This window comes from Lytechinus pictus, chromosome 14 (assembly GCF_037042905.1).
Source record: "Lytechinus pictus isolate F3 Inbred chromosome 14, Lp3.0, whole genome shotgun sequence".
NCBI classification, from domain to species: Eukaryota; Metazoa; Echinodermata; class Echinoidea; order Temnopleuroida; family Toxopneustidae; genus Lytechinus; species Lytechinus pictus.
Window position 1 is genome coordinate 26,516,803 of NC_087258.1, and position 19,330 is coordinate 26,536,132.

The 19,330-nt window shown below is 35.9% G+C and overlaps 1 protein-coding gene across 1 annotated transcript; it reads right to left on the reverse strand.

The window, feature by feature from the left end:
• Positions 1-6,034: 6,034 nt before the first annotated feature.
• LOC129276839 (activated Cdc42 kinase-like) lies at positions 6,035-16,428 on the reverse strand. The gene is made up of 5 exons (XM_064109184.1): positions 16,396-16,428; positions 15,250-15,399; positions 14,676-14,776; positions 8,677-8,826; positions 6,035-7,352 (listed from the first exon to the last, which is right to left on the reverse strand). Exons 1-5 carry the CDS (start codon positions 16,426-16,428, stop codon positions 7,313-7,315), a joined length of 474 nt encoding a protein of 157 aa, XP_063965254.1. The 3' UTR covers positions 6,035-7,312.
• Positions 16,429-19,330: the final 2,902 nt, after the last annotated feature.

The window sequence follows — 19,330 nt, forward strand, 5'->3', positions numbered from 1 at the left end:
GGACCAAATGGTAATTATAAGAAAATGATAACAGATCAAGTGAGTTTAGAGATGATGGGGTTAGAATGATCTGAGAATTAGACCATCTGCTAGTAGACCAATTTCTGCATGTCACCCTACCCCCCCCCCCATTTCTTGAATAATGAATAAATAGGGGAAAATCTTCCTAGAAATATTTGTTTCTAAAAAAATATTTATGTGTAACCATCAAACATGCTAAGAACAATCAGCTAAATAAAAATTGCTAGTTTTTTTTTTCACTGGCATATGTATCATACTTGCCACTATTTTCATGTGGTGACGTACATTACAAGATCATATGCTAAATATAAATCTCTCCTTTCAACACCAATTCTCCAAGAATATTTTTTTCTGCTTTCAGTTTCCTTCTTATTGGCAAATGGGAAAATCTTAGAAATGCATGTGTTGACCATAAAATGGAGGAAAAGACAGAATACATAAGAATATAAATTTCGTCTGTGAGAATGAAAATGAATCACACTTTATAAGAAATCCAGATAATTATAAGATCATAAAATAGGATTTGTTAACACTGTAGCATTGGTTAAAAAAAAGAGAAGCATGTATAATCATCAATACAATGAGCTCATTAACTCCATATTACTAGTAAATATTGTTCAATGAAAATACCCAGGAGGGCGAAAATACACTTTGATTTCAATATAAACATAATTGTCGACATTCAATGAATAAAATTTGATAACACTTAATAAAGCAATTCAATTCTTGAACATAATGAGACAAATATTGCATCTAACATTTACAAATAATTCTTTATGATATTCAAACATGAAATACAATATTGCAAAGGCAGCTTGAATAACTTGTTTTGTTGTGCGAAAGAATTACAGCATAGGAAAAACCAACCCATAATGAAACCAATTAATAGATGAAAATAAATAAAATATGATGCTAGAAAAATCGAAAGAAAATACATGACAAAGTGGAATAGGGAAGAAATCAATAAAAAACAAGAACTAATAACAAAGCACACTCAAGAGTGACAGGCCCAATAAATTTGAGAAAAATCTTTCAAAATTTTTCTAAAGAAAATGAAAAAAATCAAACATTAAAGGGATGCTCGGGCTGAGAGTATTTATATCTCAATAAATGGAGTAAAATTAACAGAGCAAAATGCTGAAAATTTTGTCAAAATCGAATAACAAATAATGAAGTTATTGAATTTTAAAGTTTAGCAATATTTTGTGATAACAGTTATATGCACTTCGTCATGAATATTCATTAGGTGGGCTGATGATGTCACATCCCAACATTAATTCTTTTAATGTTATTACATGAAATCATAATTGTTTCATTTTTTTCATACATGTGTATTAATGATGAGTGTCCATAATTATGAAATAAGTTGCAGCAATAAATAACTAATGCACTTAATCAGTTGTCAATCCAATTGTTTTATTTCTTGGTAGAAATATTTGAATAAACCTAATTTCATATAATAAAATACAAAAGAACAAGTGGGGATATGACATCATCAGCCCACCTAATGAATATTCATGAAGACATGCCTAGAACTCTTTCACCAGAATACTGCAAAATCTTTAAAATTCAATAACTTTATTATTTGTTATTCGATTTTCAGCATTTTTGCTCTGTAAATTTTACTCTATTTATTGAAGTATAAATATCTCCTGCCTGGAGCATCCCGTTAAGCACAGCAGAAAAAATAATAAAAGGCAAAAACACCAAAGCAACATGGGGAAGGAAGAAAATAACTCAACAGAGAAAATCTAAAAGTGTGTGACACCACAAACTCAAAAGCAAACCAAAGTGAAGGTGGGGGTTGGAAAAGAACCTATAGATGGGACTACACGACACACCATTTCTAATACATACCCATGCCAGCTACGCAGGTAAGAGATTCAGCAAAGCGTCACACACCAAACAGATACCAAGATAATGAGAGAGAGTTGAGTTATGGATGATGGTGATGGCAGAGGAGGTGGATGTGTGTGTATGTCCATGGCGGAGAAGAATCGTAAGACAACCCAACGACCGAACATTACCAAGGCAAGCCCCCACACAGACAGACGCCACCGAGCAATAATGAGATTGTGCAGATCGTAATGCCGGGGTAGCCAAGCGTGCGATATATAAACATCCGGCGTCAGGGAATATGACGGACGGGATGGATAAATACATAGAAAGAGGAAGATGGAGACAGAGAGAGAAACAGAGAGAAAGACAAAAAAGCAAAAGACATGTGACATTGGGATAAGGTTGGAAAAAAGGTAGACATAAAGATAGACATATTTTGGAACAGATGGAGATAGAAGATGTGATTGGATGACAAAGATGTGTTTGAAAAGAAAATAATGAAATGGAAATCATAATTGGCTTAACCACAAGAAGAGTATTTCAACGAAAAGGGAAGAAATTTGAAGGTAATGAAATCAAAAGAAGATGTAAAGAAATTCGAAGAAGATATGGAGAAATCCAAAGATGTTATGAAGAAATCCAAAGATGATATGAACATATTCAAAGAAAATATGAAGTATGTCAAAGAAAAGAATGACCAGACTTTAAAAGGGAGATAAATTTTCAGTGAAGAACAGACAGAAGAAAATTTGTTTAAGAAAATAGAGAGAAAAGAGGAGTTAAGAAAAGAACGAATGAAAAGAGAAAACAAGTTTGAAGAGGAGAAATAATGGGAAGGGAGGGTGGAAGAAAACACTCATGAGTGAATCTAATAAGCAATGAGCCTGTAAAACCCCTCATGATCAACTGATCAAGAAATGGGGTAACTTGAAAATTGGAATCCTTCAATTTTACTTGACATGCAGAAACCTTTCTGTACGAGCATGCAATCATGCCAGACTGTACCAGACATAATTATTCCTTTCAAAATTGATCTGGGAAGATTCATGTTTCGAGTTATGTCTTCAGCGGTAATGGAGCACATCAAAACATAATGGGTGAAAGGGAATCTCCATCTATGAAGAATATGACATTGATAATAGTGAGCTTTCAGGTTCTTTTTCCAGTATTAAAGAAATATTCTAGTTCATAAAAAAAGGGGGAGCCAAAATGTGTGTGCAATGTAAGACTTGCATGACTATGCTATAACTGGCACCACTATTTTTATCTCTTTGGTTAAAGAGGGATAATTTGAGGAATTTTGTAGCCTCGTATTGTCAGTGAAAAAGTGCACAAAATACAGTACTGTTTGGCAGCTCTACATTGGGACACTTCAATTACTGGCTTGAACAAAAGGACAAAGATATTGTGCACTGCACATTAATCATGAAATGTCTATTTATTCTAAACATCGCCAAATAAATGCTTGCATGCAGCATTCCTTTGACAAGGCATACATACATGTATCATGCTAATTAATGCATTTAACAACACAAGCAGCAAACCTCAATTGGAGAGATTAAAATACTCAACGAATAATGCACTAACAAAAAAGAACAGAAATTTTCATATGCCTTTCACAGTGAACCAAGCTGCAAAATGGGACAAAATTCATCATTTTACAGCGGTTTCATGTAATTATCTCAGAGGATAAATCTAAATGGACAAAATTCAATTCTAGCTTGTTTTTACAAGGGCAACAAATTTGCCATAAAGAGAAAGAGAACAGCTGAAAATGGCTAAAAACAGTAAGTTGCTCGCTGTATCTGATAATACACCTAATATTAATTGTCAGCTTATTCTCCAGATATTTAATATATTAATAATTCATGTATCAATAAAGTATTTTGGTTATGGACTATTAAGCACTATACATGTGAAAAAATGAGAAAATAACCACTTATATACAGTAGGCCTATACGTGTACATGTATAAAACATGTTGTCTCATGGAGTTCAGGGTGTGTTCTAACGAGAGGATATCAACCCACGAAAAACACCACCAGATGGTATGCCAATCATCTCTCTCATATCAACAACAATCTTCAGCTACTGCTTCTAATTAACAGGTGATTTTCTGACAAAAATGGAAACTGGAGAGGAGGGGGGGGGGGGGTCTTGCCGCCATGTGATAGTGACAAGATAGGTTTGCGTTTCAAAGAGCTGCTGAAACTTCACAGAGTTTCAGAGATACGCATCAACTCTTGTTCGCCAAATTGTTGTCTCTTTTTTGGGGGGAATCAGATAATGACAACAATATTTAGGACATCACCTCAGAAGCTATGAACCATTGAACAATTGCTTTCCATGATTATCGTTAGGCAAAAAAAAAAGGAAGAGAGCAGGGAAAAATGTGTTTCCTTTTGATGCCTGAAAAATTGTGATCTAATAATTCCTCTAAACCTGAATAAAGTGTGCCGAAGGTGTGGCATCCTTCCATGGGGAAAGGCACTGAATTACACCTGTGACCTCTGGGCTATCCGCTTCCCGTCACTTCGATTTCTTTCATTCAAATTAACAAGATTATCTCAGATTTTTTGTTCAAAAGTCCCATGTCCCTTTATTTGTCCAAATACAAATATATATACCACTTTCACAACTCCTTCCATTATTGTGCCTTTAATGACACCACCTCAATAATACAAGGTGCCCCCCCCCCCCAACACCTGCATCCCAAATTTGTTTTGGTAATTCTGGTTGTATTTATGCTTTGCCCCCCCCCCCCCATTTCCTACCACAAGCCTAGTACTGAGCCATCGAACCCCCCTTAATTTCCATGCACCCACCCCCTGCCCCCCCAAAAAAAATCTATACCCCTTGCTTACTGACTTTATCCATGCATCATGTAGAGGTATCAGACAGGTAAATCCTTCACCCAATAGGGGTGCACTCAGGAGGGATATCAAATCATAATTCCTATAAATATACCTTAAAATATCGACGTCAAGATTCATAGCTAAACTACATGTAAGGACCAAGCCAATTGACGTGAAAGCGTTTATTTCAATTTACATGAGAATCCATATCATTATCATGATCAATGATGTCATATTTTTAAAACTATTCTGCTATACCAGTAAAGAATTGATACCTGAGCAAACTTCTCTGTGGAGCCAGGCACACAGCTTATTGAATAATAACAAAATTAATTGATTAAAAAGCTATGAAGAAGAAAATAATAGCTTTGAAAAGAAAATATTGTCTAAACTTAGGAATAATCTTAGGAAAATGAGGGAAAAACTGCCAAACACATTACTTTGAAATACAGACAAAGTATGTATTCAAAAATTAACATTGACTTTCAACTGATGCAAAGAAATACTAAAATTGAGAGAAAAAGAAACGTTATTACCGACAAGCCAAAGAAAATGAAGAAAAGGTGAATGGGATACTGAAATCACAGGTGTTTGTTGTTAGCTGTGCTGGGGTGACCGTGATAGTGAACATGAATTTATCCATCATCAATTATACAAACACTTGTCTCGTTCAAAAAAAAGGAAAGGAATTTTTTTTTCAAACTAATGGAGCTGAAAATTAGATAGACAAAAATTGTCTGAGAATAATTTCACCGCATACAGATATGATGGTAAAAAGATATAGTATTTCATGTAGGCATATATAATATATCCATATTGCTTACAAAACCAAACTTCCATAGCAAATATAAAATGTATATATTAAAGCAAAATCTTCACAGCAATCTCACATACAAATGCTCCACTCGCTATGGGTTACAACCGAACCAGCAGAGGGGACTTCAGGGGAGCATTTCATGAAACAAATAGTCATTGGTTTTGTTATAAGCTACTGAAATCCTTGCATCTGATAGGCTCAGAGCAAAGTTGTGAGTGAAAAATCACTGACAAGATACTTCATGAAACACTCCCCAGCTATAAACAAGATTAGATTCCCTTGAAATGATGTAATAACTCTAAAAGGCAAAGCATGCATTCGGTCATGTCATTTTCATCTTTGCGGAACCTACCACTTCCGCGGAAGATCTCCCAAACTCAACCGGCCCTTTACGACTGAATTGATCTTATTGCCCTAAGGATATAAGGACTGACTAGATTACGTTGGGAAACTGGGATTAAATTCTGAATAAACTTATTATCCTTTTTTTTTTTTTTTTTTTTAATGCTGTCCTATTAGACTAGGTAAACAAAATATTGATGTTTATCAATGATGTTCAATTAATTCAAATCCAAATCCAATTCACTATTGGTGTGTTTAAAAGATTGGTGATGTTCACATTTCAACTTCGATCAATTTTTAACTATTGTACTTGTACAATGCCTGCTGACCCTAATACAAGCAAATCTGGGGCCATTTGAATAAAATTTGCATTTGAACAAAACTTTATAAAAAAAAAATGCAATTTTATCTTCAGATAATCAGACATGTACTACATATATATCATAAATTTGTGCTTGACTTTCAAATGTTTTTATGTTTTGTTAAAATGTGTGAATTGTTAGAAAATCTGACCATTCACTTCATACCACTTAATTTCACTTCTGAATAACAAGACAACCCCAAAATGTGAACATAAGTTGATAAAGCTCATTTTTGTCAGTAATAGTCTAAACAATCATATTATATCCTAAGAGTTGGAGGATACAGTGTACATGACTAAATATCAGCACGATCCAATTGCCTATTTCCTGACACTTGAGAATGCTTTACTTTGCCTTTATATCTTTGAAGTCCTTGTGCGAACAGGAAAAATAAAAAAAACGTGCAAGATTGTGCTGGGGGAAAAAATGCACAAGATGCTATAGACAAAAGCAATAAAAAGTGGCAAATCTAGGGGAAGAAAAACCCAAGAGCAAGGTGCTATAAAAATTGTTTTCCATTCAAATATCTGAAATATCTGACACCAAGACAAACATAGATGTAGCACCCTTTTCATCTTCTGATGCCATTAGTTTTTAGATTGTGAATTTCAGTAAAAAAAAATTGCACGCCCCCCCCCCCCCCAAAAAAAAAGGGTAACCAGGGAATGTGCCCTCTTGCCCCCTAGATACGCCACTTGTAAAGACAAAGTCATGCAAAGAAAAATTGCATCCAGAGATTAAGTATTTATGTAATGCCAAATAGATTTGAAAAAGATGTTTCCAGACGAACAACCATCAGTGATTAAGTGTAGCAGAAGAGTGGAATGTACAATGTAGTGATTTGCATGATTTCATGTAGATTCCGTGAAGTGAAAGTGCTGTGCTTTTGAGGTGTATATTAACAGAGAAGAAATTGGTCCCAAGAACCTAAGAATTTATCAATAAACCCACTTTTAAATGACTGAAAAATGTATATACATGTAGTTTTGGATGATTTTGCAGAAAATTGAATGAATGAGAGTTATTAAGCGTGATATTAAAATAAAAAGTGCTGAATTATGCATTTTATCCAACATCTTACCTCTGACGTTTAGGTCTCTGCGATGCATACAATATGCTGTAAAATGGTGTCATGAATAAATTATATACGATGGCAAATAAAAAAACATGCTTTGAAAATCATAAATGTTCCTTTAATTCCCAGGAGAGAGGAAAACCATGGAAATTTACCCCCAAAAATCTTAAAATCAAAAGCCAAATCATAAAACTTTAAAACAGCTAGATAAAGAACTGTGACACTTGACTTATTCCTAAATTGGATCTTAAATCATGAGGGGAAAATATTTTAGTATAAATGCAAGAAATGGATGAATTTCCTCAACTGCCTTTCAAAATGGAAATGCTACTTTGTGTCACTCCTTTGCGGTGGGCAGAGAGATCCTATCTGATAGTGGGTGTAGTCATGCATAAACACACGTCCACAATCAGTGCAGAAGAAAGACTATAAAATAAACCCTTTATAATTCCCCAAGCATGAAATATGGTGTTTGCCAAACAAATCAAAATAGGGAAACAATACCAGATCCCTGAAAACCACATCCTAATTATGAAGTAATCGGTTTTCTTTGTTTGTAATCCGCAGAAATATCAATATCATGGCAGAAAATATTATTTCATATTTTTTTGTTGTGGGGTTAATAAACTTCCAATGATTCAATTTGGATAATAAGTTGAAATTGAATGACTAATTCACATCTTATGTTTTATAGCAAAGTATCAAAATAATGTATATTATCAATAAATGCTTGTACGAGCTTAAGCTGTCAAAAATCAAACACTGTATTTCAAAAGCATTTTGTATAAATTTTGATTTGGATTGAATATTCACTTAACATTCAAAAATTGATTTTGACTCAACGGGCGATTAATTTCTCAATTTGTACTTTTAATAGTAAATAAATGAAATGAAAATATATATATCATGTATTTTGAAATCATACAATGAAATATGGTATGGATTATTAAAGTGAAAACTTTAACTCAAATGCAAGCTAATCTGTAGTACGATATCCCTTAAACAAATGTCATCTCTGGAGTAATGAAAACGGCATGTAAATATGAACATGATGAAAATAATCATGTTTTATTAAGATATTGGGAAGAAAATCAACACTTTAGAATTTCAACAAATAATGTCAAAGCTAAGAATAGATTGTTTGAAAGGTCATGCCACAGGTTGTCACAGAAACACCCACAAACTGTGCAGCAATATCAACTCAAAATTCAATGTGTATACCATCGATATATTCCACAATTAAACACAAACAATTATAAAACAGTAATACCTTACATGCAAAATTCTTCAGTATACAAAGCGAGTCACAAAATCAGCTCACTAAACAGAAAATTAAAACAGAACTTAAAAAAAATATATATCCTACCTTCTTCTGTTTTCTGTTTTAGAAGACCTGCCGCTCCTCCATCTTTTGAGCTTCCCCGTCTGATTGTTGCCAAGGGCAACCGTATCCACCCGCTGAAAGTATCCAATCTTTCCCATCGGATTTATGCCCTTCCACACTCCAGTGTCGTCACTGAAGAGAACAAATTGGAAAAAGGCGGAAATATTGCTCGATCAATGAAGAACGAAAATATAAAGGGACAAACTCATTGGAACATGTATGATAAATTTCAAAGTTTATCTGTGAAACTACCTGAAAAAAATATTTGTATACTGTGGAAATGCATGCCAATAATGACAATGATCTCACAGAAGTTTATTGGCATTCTAACTGCACATTTAGATGCAACAGATTTGGAGAACTGAGGATATAATATACACATCAACATTTAGGTGCTCACGCACCACAGAACTTCAATTAGGTTTCGACGCGTGCCATTGTTGGACTTTCCGGTTTTCTAGGTGAAGTTCATGCAAGCCAAAACTTCCTTGATATAATTTTATCTTTTATCATACCAAGCAAAACACTGTAGAAGCTAGACAAATTTTCATGTCTCATCTTAGTACTCTGTCTACTCACAAGTTGGAAAAACGATAAAATCAATGGCGGAATATCTAAAGAGATGCCAAACGTACAACAGGGTGGACAATTCCCAAGCCAGAACATCTACAGAAACCTCAAACTCAGGTGAAGATAGAATCCTTGACAGGTGCATGGAATCCCAGAATGGCACCAGTAATAGCTACTACCTCTCTAAATTCAAGATCATTCCAAATATAACAGCATTACACCATTCAGTCATTAACACAAGTGTAACGTGACCCTGGGATATCTCTACCCTATGACGCGATCACGTCTTGGGGGTTTCAAACTTAGTAAGGTGAGTCACCCTCTTGCAGAACATGGAACGCAAGCGGCTGCGTTGTGGTTTCGGATGTAGAGATTCGCTCCGTCCTCACATGAATGTTATTCTTGGATGATGAGATGACAAAAGGTTACACCACATGAGTTTTCAGCAGCAGAAGGATGGTATTCATACCTGCAAACATCGCAAGTTCATATGAAACTGGGACAAAGGATTACAAAATATGAAAATGTTTTAATTAACCCATTAAATACTGATCTGTCTAATTCTCAAATTATGTACTTCTAGAACAGTCCAATTCCCGGTAGTTGGTGACTTAACAGGGGCAGTTGGCAGAAGCTTTGGTGGTAAAGTAGTAGTGCCCTTTTAGCTCTATACAGGTAATATATTGTTTCCTTCATCCTGTTGTAGACAGTAGCCTGGTATCCGGTGGTTTTCAAAACCACTTTCTCTTCCTCAACTTCCTTCCTTCATAACACCCTCGTATCCGAAGTCATCATTCTGCGTTAAAGAGACCATGTCAGCTCATCGGTAGAGCTTGATAGAGGAAAGTCCAGGGGCATACACAAAACATTATTGTCTTTGTACGGGTCCAATCAGACATGAAATTAATAACAATATCATAGCTCTTGTATAGCACATATCACGTTATCATATAAAGTCCCTATATGTGCTTTCAAATGACTTGGGCATTATAACCCTGGCTTTAGCCCTGAGCCTTTTGCAGCACATACGCCTTTCCAAGTATGAATCTTGCCCTCCTCACAATTCACATCACCTGGGTTGAGTGCTGCGCAGTAGGGATGAATTCCCTGCTCAAGGAAATTAACACCATGGCTCAGATTTGAACATATGACCCTCTGATTGAAACGCGAGAGTCAGAACCACTAGACCACAAAGATGTTAAGTAGTAAATTTCCTGGTTTCTTTGTCTGCAAGCAAAAATTTGTTTAATTCACGCATAAAATATTGGCCATCCAAAATTCAGTTGTAACTGTTTAAGAAGAAAAGACACAAGTTGGATCGAAGAATCAAACCAAAGTGTAGGATATTTCCAATAGCAAATCCATATTAGGCTCAATTTGAAACTGCAAACTTTAAAATAATCACAATGGAAATTTACTTACCACAAAGAAAACATTGAAAACAATGAAGCCAATTTCTGTGCTATACCAAAATACAATCCAATCCAAACTACGATAGAAGAGAAAGAACACACGCTACGACCAGCGTTATAAAACAAAAACATTCGCTCGCTCTGTCAGATAACCAAGCAATTACAAGACACCCTTGGAGCTTTGTGTGACCAAACTTCAAGTAATCTTCCAAAGTCGATAGATTATGCCCTCGGGGTCAGTCTGTGTACAATCTCAATAATGCTATAGAAGTAGGTCTCCACCCTGCTATCAATATTACACGTACACGCCTTAAACCTCTCTAGAGCTCGAGCTATTTAATGATAAAAACTTAAGAAAATCTGTCTTGAAGAAGCTGATGCCACGTGTTGAAAGGCAAGGATGGAAGAATTAGTGACCCGACTGACTGACAACTCTTCAGTGCGTATTCTGGTAAATGGTGAGAGAATACAAGTTGATGAAGCAGGGAATCTTCCTTACCTATTTGCGTTGATCTCGTACATCGCCAACAACCCCGGTTGATAATCGCAGAAAATAATCACACGTCACTCCTTTCCAAACCAAAATAGCTGTAAGTGCTCTGATCACAGACGAAGTCAAAACAGGAGTCCTGTTGATGCAGCACTCATATCACAACCGAGTTCGATGCCCCTGTGCTAGCTGGCGGGCTGCGCCCAGATCAGCGGCTGTAAGACTTGAATAAAGCCAGGATCCTTGCTACAAACCATGAACCTAGCTCCGGTACAATCCTTGTGTGTCCACTCAATCAGCATATGAAATCCTTTTGTTTTCAGACGGAAACATCCTCACATGATCACGGCCATGGGATCACACACAGACTTTATGCCCTATTGAACTGTTTCTATCAAATGAATTGTTGGTATGCACTACCACGTAAGTGTCACTTTTATTTTGCAATATCAAAACTAAAAAGGCATCAATGGTATAGATCCATCTATTCACATTCTAAAATTGAGTGCACCACTTTAGATCCCCTCTTCCATCTGTAATGAGACAATGATTTTTGTTTCTCATTTATCATTTACTCCAAGAAAATAATAGGTCTTGTTGTTCATGAAAACTGTCTGAAAACAATAACATATATATTCGTAACGATTGCCTGAGCTACATGTAGATCCTTAATGATGAAAAAACAAATCCAGAATTTGATCCAAAGTCATAAAGTTATCAACCATTAAAAATTACACGTAGAAATCCAACAATCAAATCCAGGAATCACCGACTCAAACTTCAAGACAAAGGAGAATCAGTAAGTGCTGAGCTACAGATTATTCACAAAAGTACACGTACCTTCTAAAAGTAGCAGAATAAATGAAGTCCACCACTCTTGGTCTAAAGCCTTTATGGGCTCAAAGTCCCATAACACAGTGCTCAACGATTGATTATAATTTAATCTGCACTATTGGTTGTATACAATGGTCAATGCTACCAATCACAGAAGTCAGTCCTGCGATCGATTGCTGCACTTTGTGTCAGACGGGCTGGCTGGTGATTTGGTAATAACTCGTTTGATAAGCAATCTAGCTGTTGTTGATAAACACTCTCCACATCCTTACAGTCAGGGCAAAACTTGAGTAATTAGTCAGATACTGCTTTCAAACACAATACAAACTTTGCCACATTTCCCAGAGAAAATACCCAAATAAACCTTTCAAAACCTGCTGAAATTTAGCAAAGTAAGTTTTGAGTCAGCAAACCTGAGCAGAGATTTGTAAAGGTTAAATGCAGAGATTTTAATGAGAGACAACTCACACAAGAATGTACTTACGTTTTTTGAAGATGTGGTTACAACGTTATCAACCATCGAGCAGAAACTGAAGAAACAGCTGCCTTCGTTAACACTTCTTGAAATCAGTCTCGCACCAAAGCTTTGAAAATCCCAACACAAGCTTTCCAAGCAATCAGCTCGATTCCCCTTGATTATATTCCTCTGACTAGATCAGATCACGTAAAGACTCCCCACCCACTGAAATCTCTTTTAGATTACCAGGACGATTTGATAGACAGACAGACAGAACCAACAGGAAGGCATGTGTGAGAGCCTTTCAAAGATCGCACCCTACACTGAAAAGCAGCTCATAAGCAAATCCTGGACTAGCTTGTAAGGCAAGCCTATATCTTGTTGCTGTAGCTATCTCCTGCAATTGATATGGGAAGGAGGTCTGTTCATGTTACAAACCTTGAACGACACCATTCCCTAGGGTCTGTTCACACTGGGCTTCAAACCGTACCAAGGAAAAATGAAAACACATGATATGTGCAAAAAATTGGAATAAAAATAAAAAACTACCAGCAACATCAATTTTAAAACATACCACAGTTTCTGTGTCTTTTCCAGGACACCATATCATTAACAGCAAACGGGATGTTCAATCTCGTAAATCATTACAAACCATGAGTGACACCACTCCCCAGATTCTGTTCGCACAAGGCATCAAACCTGCATAAAACTGCCCCAAGGAAAAATTCAATATATGTTACATGCAATAAATTTTAATGAAAAATATCAAACATACACACATTTCTGTGATTTTTCCAAGACTCCGAATCATAAAGCAAACAGGTCGTTCAATCTCACAAGTCGTTTAGAAGCAATTTGAAGGTGTTTGGTGCGAGTTGGTTAGATTTTTGTGTGAATGAATCACCACGTGGTAACACAGCAGTTGAACTCCGATATCGACAACCTGGAACAACTCCAATATGTACTGCGACATGGATCGAGCAACAATTAGAAGAACTTGATCACTCTGCAGCTCTGGATTAGACAGATTGTTCTCCTCTTAACTGCTGGTTCGGGCAGAATGTACCTTTTTCCACTTATATGTATCCTTCTCAGGTAGAAGATAAGATATCATAACTATACTACCACCGAACTGAAGGAAGACACAACTGAAACCAATACTTTATACTTGAAAAGGAAAAACATGTTGAAAACAGGATGTAGGGAAGTAATTGTATCTTTAAGATTAAAAAGCAAAGAAAAAAAAACAGAGAAAAAAACAAAGCTTAACAGCATAAATAACTTATGAAGAGAAGGAAATGATGCTTTCAAGAAAACAACCTCAATGTGGTATTTTGCAATCCACACAATCAAAACAAGACAAGACTTTTGAGGTGTTAGAAGGTTACAAAAATGTGATAAGCTGAAGAAAAGAAATCTGTTTGCATCAGTTTACAGTATTGGAATATGTGAAAAATAAAAAAGAAATAGTTTCATCAGATAATAGAACCATGGTATATAATACACATGATATGCAAGCAGATTCCCCATTAAAACAAATTCCATAAAATCTCAATTTCAATGGTTCATGATAATTTTTCTCATACAAGTGAGTATGAAATAATTTGCTATTTTCTGAGAAAACTCTTATTTTACAACTTTTACAACATGGGGAGGGGTGGGGGTGTGCTCACATATGCAATTAATTAAACATATTTAACCTTCCACCTCCCGGACAGTGTCATGTTATATAAATTCCATAAAAATGCCATTTTCTCTGAAAATCATTTTACTTAGATGCATGTGGGGGCATTGTGGTCTAGTGGTTATAACTTGCGTCTTTCAATCTGAGGGATGTGGGTTCGATTCCTAACCATGGCGTGTTTTCCTTCAGCATGAAATTTACCCACATTGTGCTGCACTCAACCCAGGTGAGGTGAATGGGTACCCAGTAGCAAGACATTCCTTGAATGCTTTGAGCGCCTAGGCAGCCCAGCTAAAGCCAGGTAATAATAATAGCAGAGTCCATTGGGAGAACAGATTTCAGAACTGAAGTGGCTACCCTGGGTAAATATACCATTGTATTATTATTATCATTTAATTTTCATCAGACCAATTATTTCATACTCGCTTCTGTGACTTTTTTTTAGATACCGTGAACCAATGTATGTTATTTCTTCCATTATCAAAAACAATTTTACATCAGGGTGAACATCTCCTTGAGTTTGACACAACTTACTTGATGTCGACAACTGAGAGTACGTCCTCTGCTCTGAATGTGAGTTCTTCTGGATGTAATGCTACATAGTTGACAAGAGTTTTCACCTGCATTGGTCGGGCCTAGAGGATTTCAAAGCAAAATAATTTGAACATTTATCAAAGAAAATATTGAAAATGGAGATTACATCACAGTTTTACCCCCCTTTTCTCTGGAGAAGTGGATAATATGATGATGATGAAGATGAGATGCAATATCTACATTGCGCTTAATACAAATGTTACCAAGCACTGCATATTATTACAATGACGATGAAGACGACAATGATGACGATGGTGGTGGCGCTGGTGGTGATGATAAAGATGAATTGATCGTAACCAAATTTACAAACCTATGAATAACTAAATTTGTTTATTTTATAATTAAAAAAAAAAGTTCAGCTAAATATACTGTATCCCTGAAGTAATCTAACTTATTTCTTAGTGATCTTTTACATCAAATATATCTGACCATAATCTTTTACAAAGAGAAGAAAAGATGGATAAAATCTTTAAAATTCTCTTTATACTATTAAGAGTCTAAAGAATTTTCTTACTTTTGGCAGTTCTTCGTGAAGTTCAGCAAATGACATTCTGCTTTCTGGTTCATGCGCCCAACACCTTAACATAAGCTCGTAGATCTTCTGTGGACAGGCTTCGGGACGTTCTAACCGTTCCAACTTTGGCTTGTCTATCGTTTTCAAGATCTGCGAGGAAAAATGAACATGAAATATACAATTTGTGGAAAAAAATCAATGTGTTTGTAAATAAAGAACTTATGCTCAATTTTTCAGAGCAGCTGGTGAAAAGTCAATTAAATCAAATGCTGGCTGACATACATGTATAGTTGTTATGATCGATTACTGTATATGTTCTGCTTCTAATAAACAATATAAAAATCATGGCCTTCATTAAGTATCACTTGGCAAATAATTTAACATTAACTTGGATGAAAACTTAAACTGTATGTCATGTTCATGTTCAACATAAACAAGAAAAACATTCAACAGAATAGGTAGCAATTACTACTGATTACAATGTCATACTCAATCCACCAAAAATAAAAATGAAAAATAAATACTGTCAACTTTGACAAATAATGTAATGCTTCACAGATAGGCCTAATTATATAAAATGAAGTAATTGCATTTGAGATGTACATTTACTGACCCAAAACGGATTTTGCTTTGAGAATCTCTACTGTATTGTCTCTATATTCCTTAAGTGGGTTTAATACTAGTTTCAAGACTTCATAAATTGGAAGAGATTGGCAATTAAGCCAGACGTTAATGTGAACTTCCTAAAAGCGTGATTAGGGGATGACTACAGCTGGTTTTCTTCAAGTATCTCTCTCTTTTCACCCCCCCCTTCTATCTGCATTGCTCTGTATGTACATGTATCTCTCTCCCTCTTCCTTCCTCACGAACTATCTCCCTTGCTATATCTTTTTTTTCTCCCTCAATCTATCAATTTTTTCAAATCCTGAAACCATTCATTCATACTCTGCAATCAAACATTCTTTCCCTTTTCCCTTTCTTTTCCTTTTCAAGGACTTTCTTTCAATCTCACTGAGACATATCTGTCAGTATAAAGCAAAACATCACATGTTTATGTACAATGTACTATAGTGAGGACACAGCATCACTCGATATCTCTGACTGATCTCTGCACTGTAATAGAGCTAATTTATACAAAGCGCATACTTTGCACATATGTGTACGTGTCCTCAAAGCCATGTTGTATTCACCGATATGTACATGTATTACCAATAATCAAATTAACAGCAAATACTCAAACTATTCGCAAGTTGCAATATAACGTATTACAGCATGCTGTCAGAAGCATGAAGCTTGATCCCTGGTTAAACTAACTTTAGATTGAAGAAGGGCAAGTACATGTAACTGATGTTTCTATCAATATCCTGAATGTCCTGTTAAGAAGCCACAGTATGACCTACATGTGTAATGTATGAACTAATGAATGGATTCTAACCCAAGAAGGATGACCTGTTATCACTTTCCACGTGACCCCCTCTTCATCTCGCCCCCATCCATCCAGGGGTCACTTCATTAGGTGGTGGAAACCAGGGGCCGGTTGCACGAAAGGGTCTTTGCAAGAACCGTCTTTCGTGTCGCCCATTTATCATGACGCGCCATGTGAATCGCACTTTAAATAAATTACCTGCAAACATATTTCCTTCGTCCGTTAAAGTAAACAAAATCTTTGTTTATAAAATGTGATATGTCATGAAATTGTATAAAATTGATTAAAAAGCTAGCAAGCAAATTTTATTTGTTTATCGTAAATTTCAGAAATATCCCGCATACAGCGCATCAAAAAAGATGGGCGGCGCAAAAAATGGTCCTTGGAAAGACCCTTTCATGCAATCGGCCCCACGATCATCCATGGACTATCAAAATGAACCCTAAAACGAGTATTATTTAAATTGGGGCCCAGAGGGGCTCGGAGTACCGTAATTCAGGACATGAATTCATTACCGGTATGTTCTCTCCACCCTAGTTATTGCTTCAAACATTCTATATGCATGATAAGGTGAAATATATCTAGGATTGAATAGAATAGGGCCTACACTTTTCTCCTGATCTTGATACCTTTTTTTTTTTTAGGACAAGAAGGGTGTCCAACTTACACTGTAAAAAATGAAGTGCTAATTTAGCACTCACAGTGCTTGTATAATGACTGCATTACAAGTGCTGATTTTCTAGTTTAAATTTAAACTAAAAAATCAGCACTCGTAGTGCAGTCACTATACAAGCACTGTAAGTGCTAAATTAGCACTTCAGTTTTTTCTAGTTTTAACGGCAAGGCCCCCTCCCCCCTCAATGATCACTTTCTACTACTGTTTCTAAACCTTGCCATGAAATGCACCCAGATGTCCTTTAATCTGCAGCAATAAGGGAAAGATGACAGAGGATTGCAAAAAAGGGCAAGCTTGCCTCAGGGAAATACATGAATCATATAAAATCAGTATTCAACACTTGCCTACATATGTACATGTAATTCCTATTTTGTGGAGTCACTGAATGACATATCACCACAAAATGAGACGAGACGGATTTACCTCCCTATTTCAGTCTTCAAAAGGGTAGGCCTAAATTAAATCGATTTTCTTCAGGTAGTTTCACATATCAATTCGCAAACACAAAAGAAAATCACTGTGGGCTAACATTTAAACGTTTGCCATAATGTTGATTCTTCCCATTTCAAGACCACCCACCGCTCCTTGACCCAGGAAGTAAAGGTCAACATAGATTGTACACAATGCACATATGAACCAGAAGAAGGTCCATTGTTACGATTGTTGACTGAGATCTCTGTTGCGTTCGATCCAATATCCATGATTCTACAGAATTTTCTAATACTTTCATGTTTGCATAATTAAGAAAATGTAACTATGGTTTGTACTAAACGTCTTTGTTCCAACCATGTTTGTAGGATAAGAAGTTATGGATTGAACGCAGCCCTTGACTGAGGTAGTGTTTCAGGATCAGGGGATACATTCGGGTCAAGGGTATGATATTCATGCGGCATGGAGATTAAATTACACACCTGAAGAACATGCTTCAACCCAGAATGTGATCCAATGAAAGCATTCATATGACCAAAAATAGGACTTTCAGGGTTTTCATTGAAAAATATACTGTTGAAGTTTTGACATTGTCAGAAGATGGTGCACATTCTATAAAATATTGCAGATCAATATATACATGGATGCTTTCCATATTTTTTTTTCATTTGTTTATATAATTTCTAACTGCTACAAGAACTTAAGGACGTGTAGCCCAACAACTGACATTACAATCACTTATATAAACTTTGAGTAATTTGAAAGATTCCACCCATACATGCATGGTATTGTATATAAATGTCCATGAAGACTTCCAAGTGTGGGGAGGAATTCATGTTGGCAAGGCGGAAAGGAACTTCCAAGAGTTGATCCTGGTGTGAGGGCCCAAGAGAAAAATGAAGTCTGTGGACAACAAGTGTTGTAAATTATCGGATAGACTGAAAGTTCATGACAAAGTCACCCCGACTGAAGAAAATTATATTCTACTGTGTCAAAACGTAAAACAGGCTTTGAATATTGCTTCAGTGGGTAGTTTGAATATAAACTATATAGAAAGGATTGGTACATGTACATGTACTACGACTGTAAATATTCTAATTCTCTTTTTCTTGGGGGGGGGGTATGGGAGGGGTTGAAGTATGACATAACTTTTGGCATTTATGTTTTTACACTGCCACTTTGCATCAGCCTAAATCTTGTGCAAGCCTACCTTGTCTGTTAAGTCTCTAATTAGGTTCTGACCCCTAGATCATATCTTTAATTGCCAGGTCTTATTCCCTGCAGAGCATGCTTGGAATCAACTGCTTCCAGTTTAGTTTTAAATTTAATTCAATTATTTAACATCCTTTATAATATACAATCACATATTAAGGATAAAACAAAACAGCAAAAAAAAAAGGAAAAGAATGGTTTGCAGGCATGAATGTAAACCCTATTTGGCTAAAAACATGGCATAGTGGTCTGAATATCCAGACTACCGGAGGGGATGGTGGAACTGTGTATTAACTTGTCAAAACAGTTGCAAGTTGAACACTGTGATAGACTTCAGT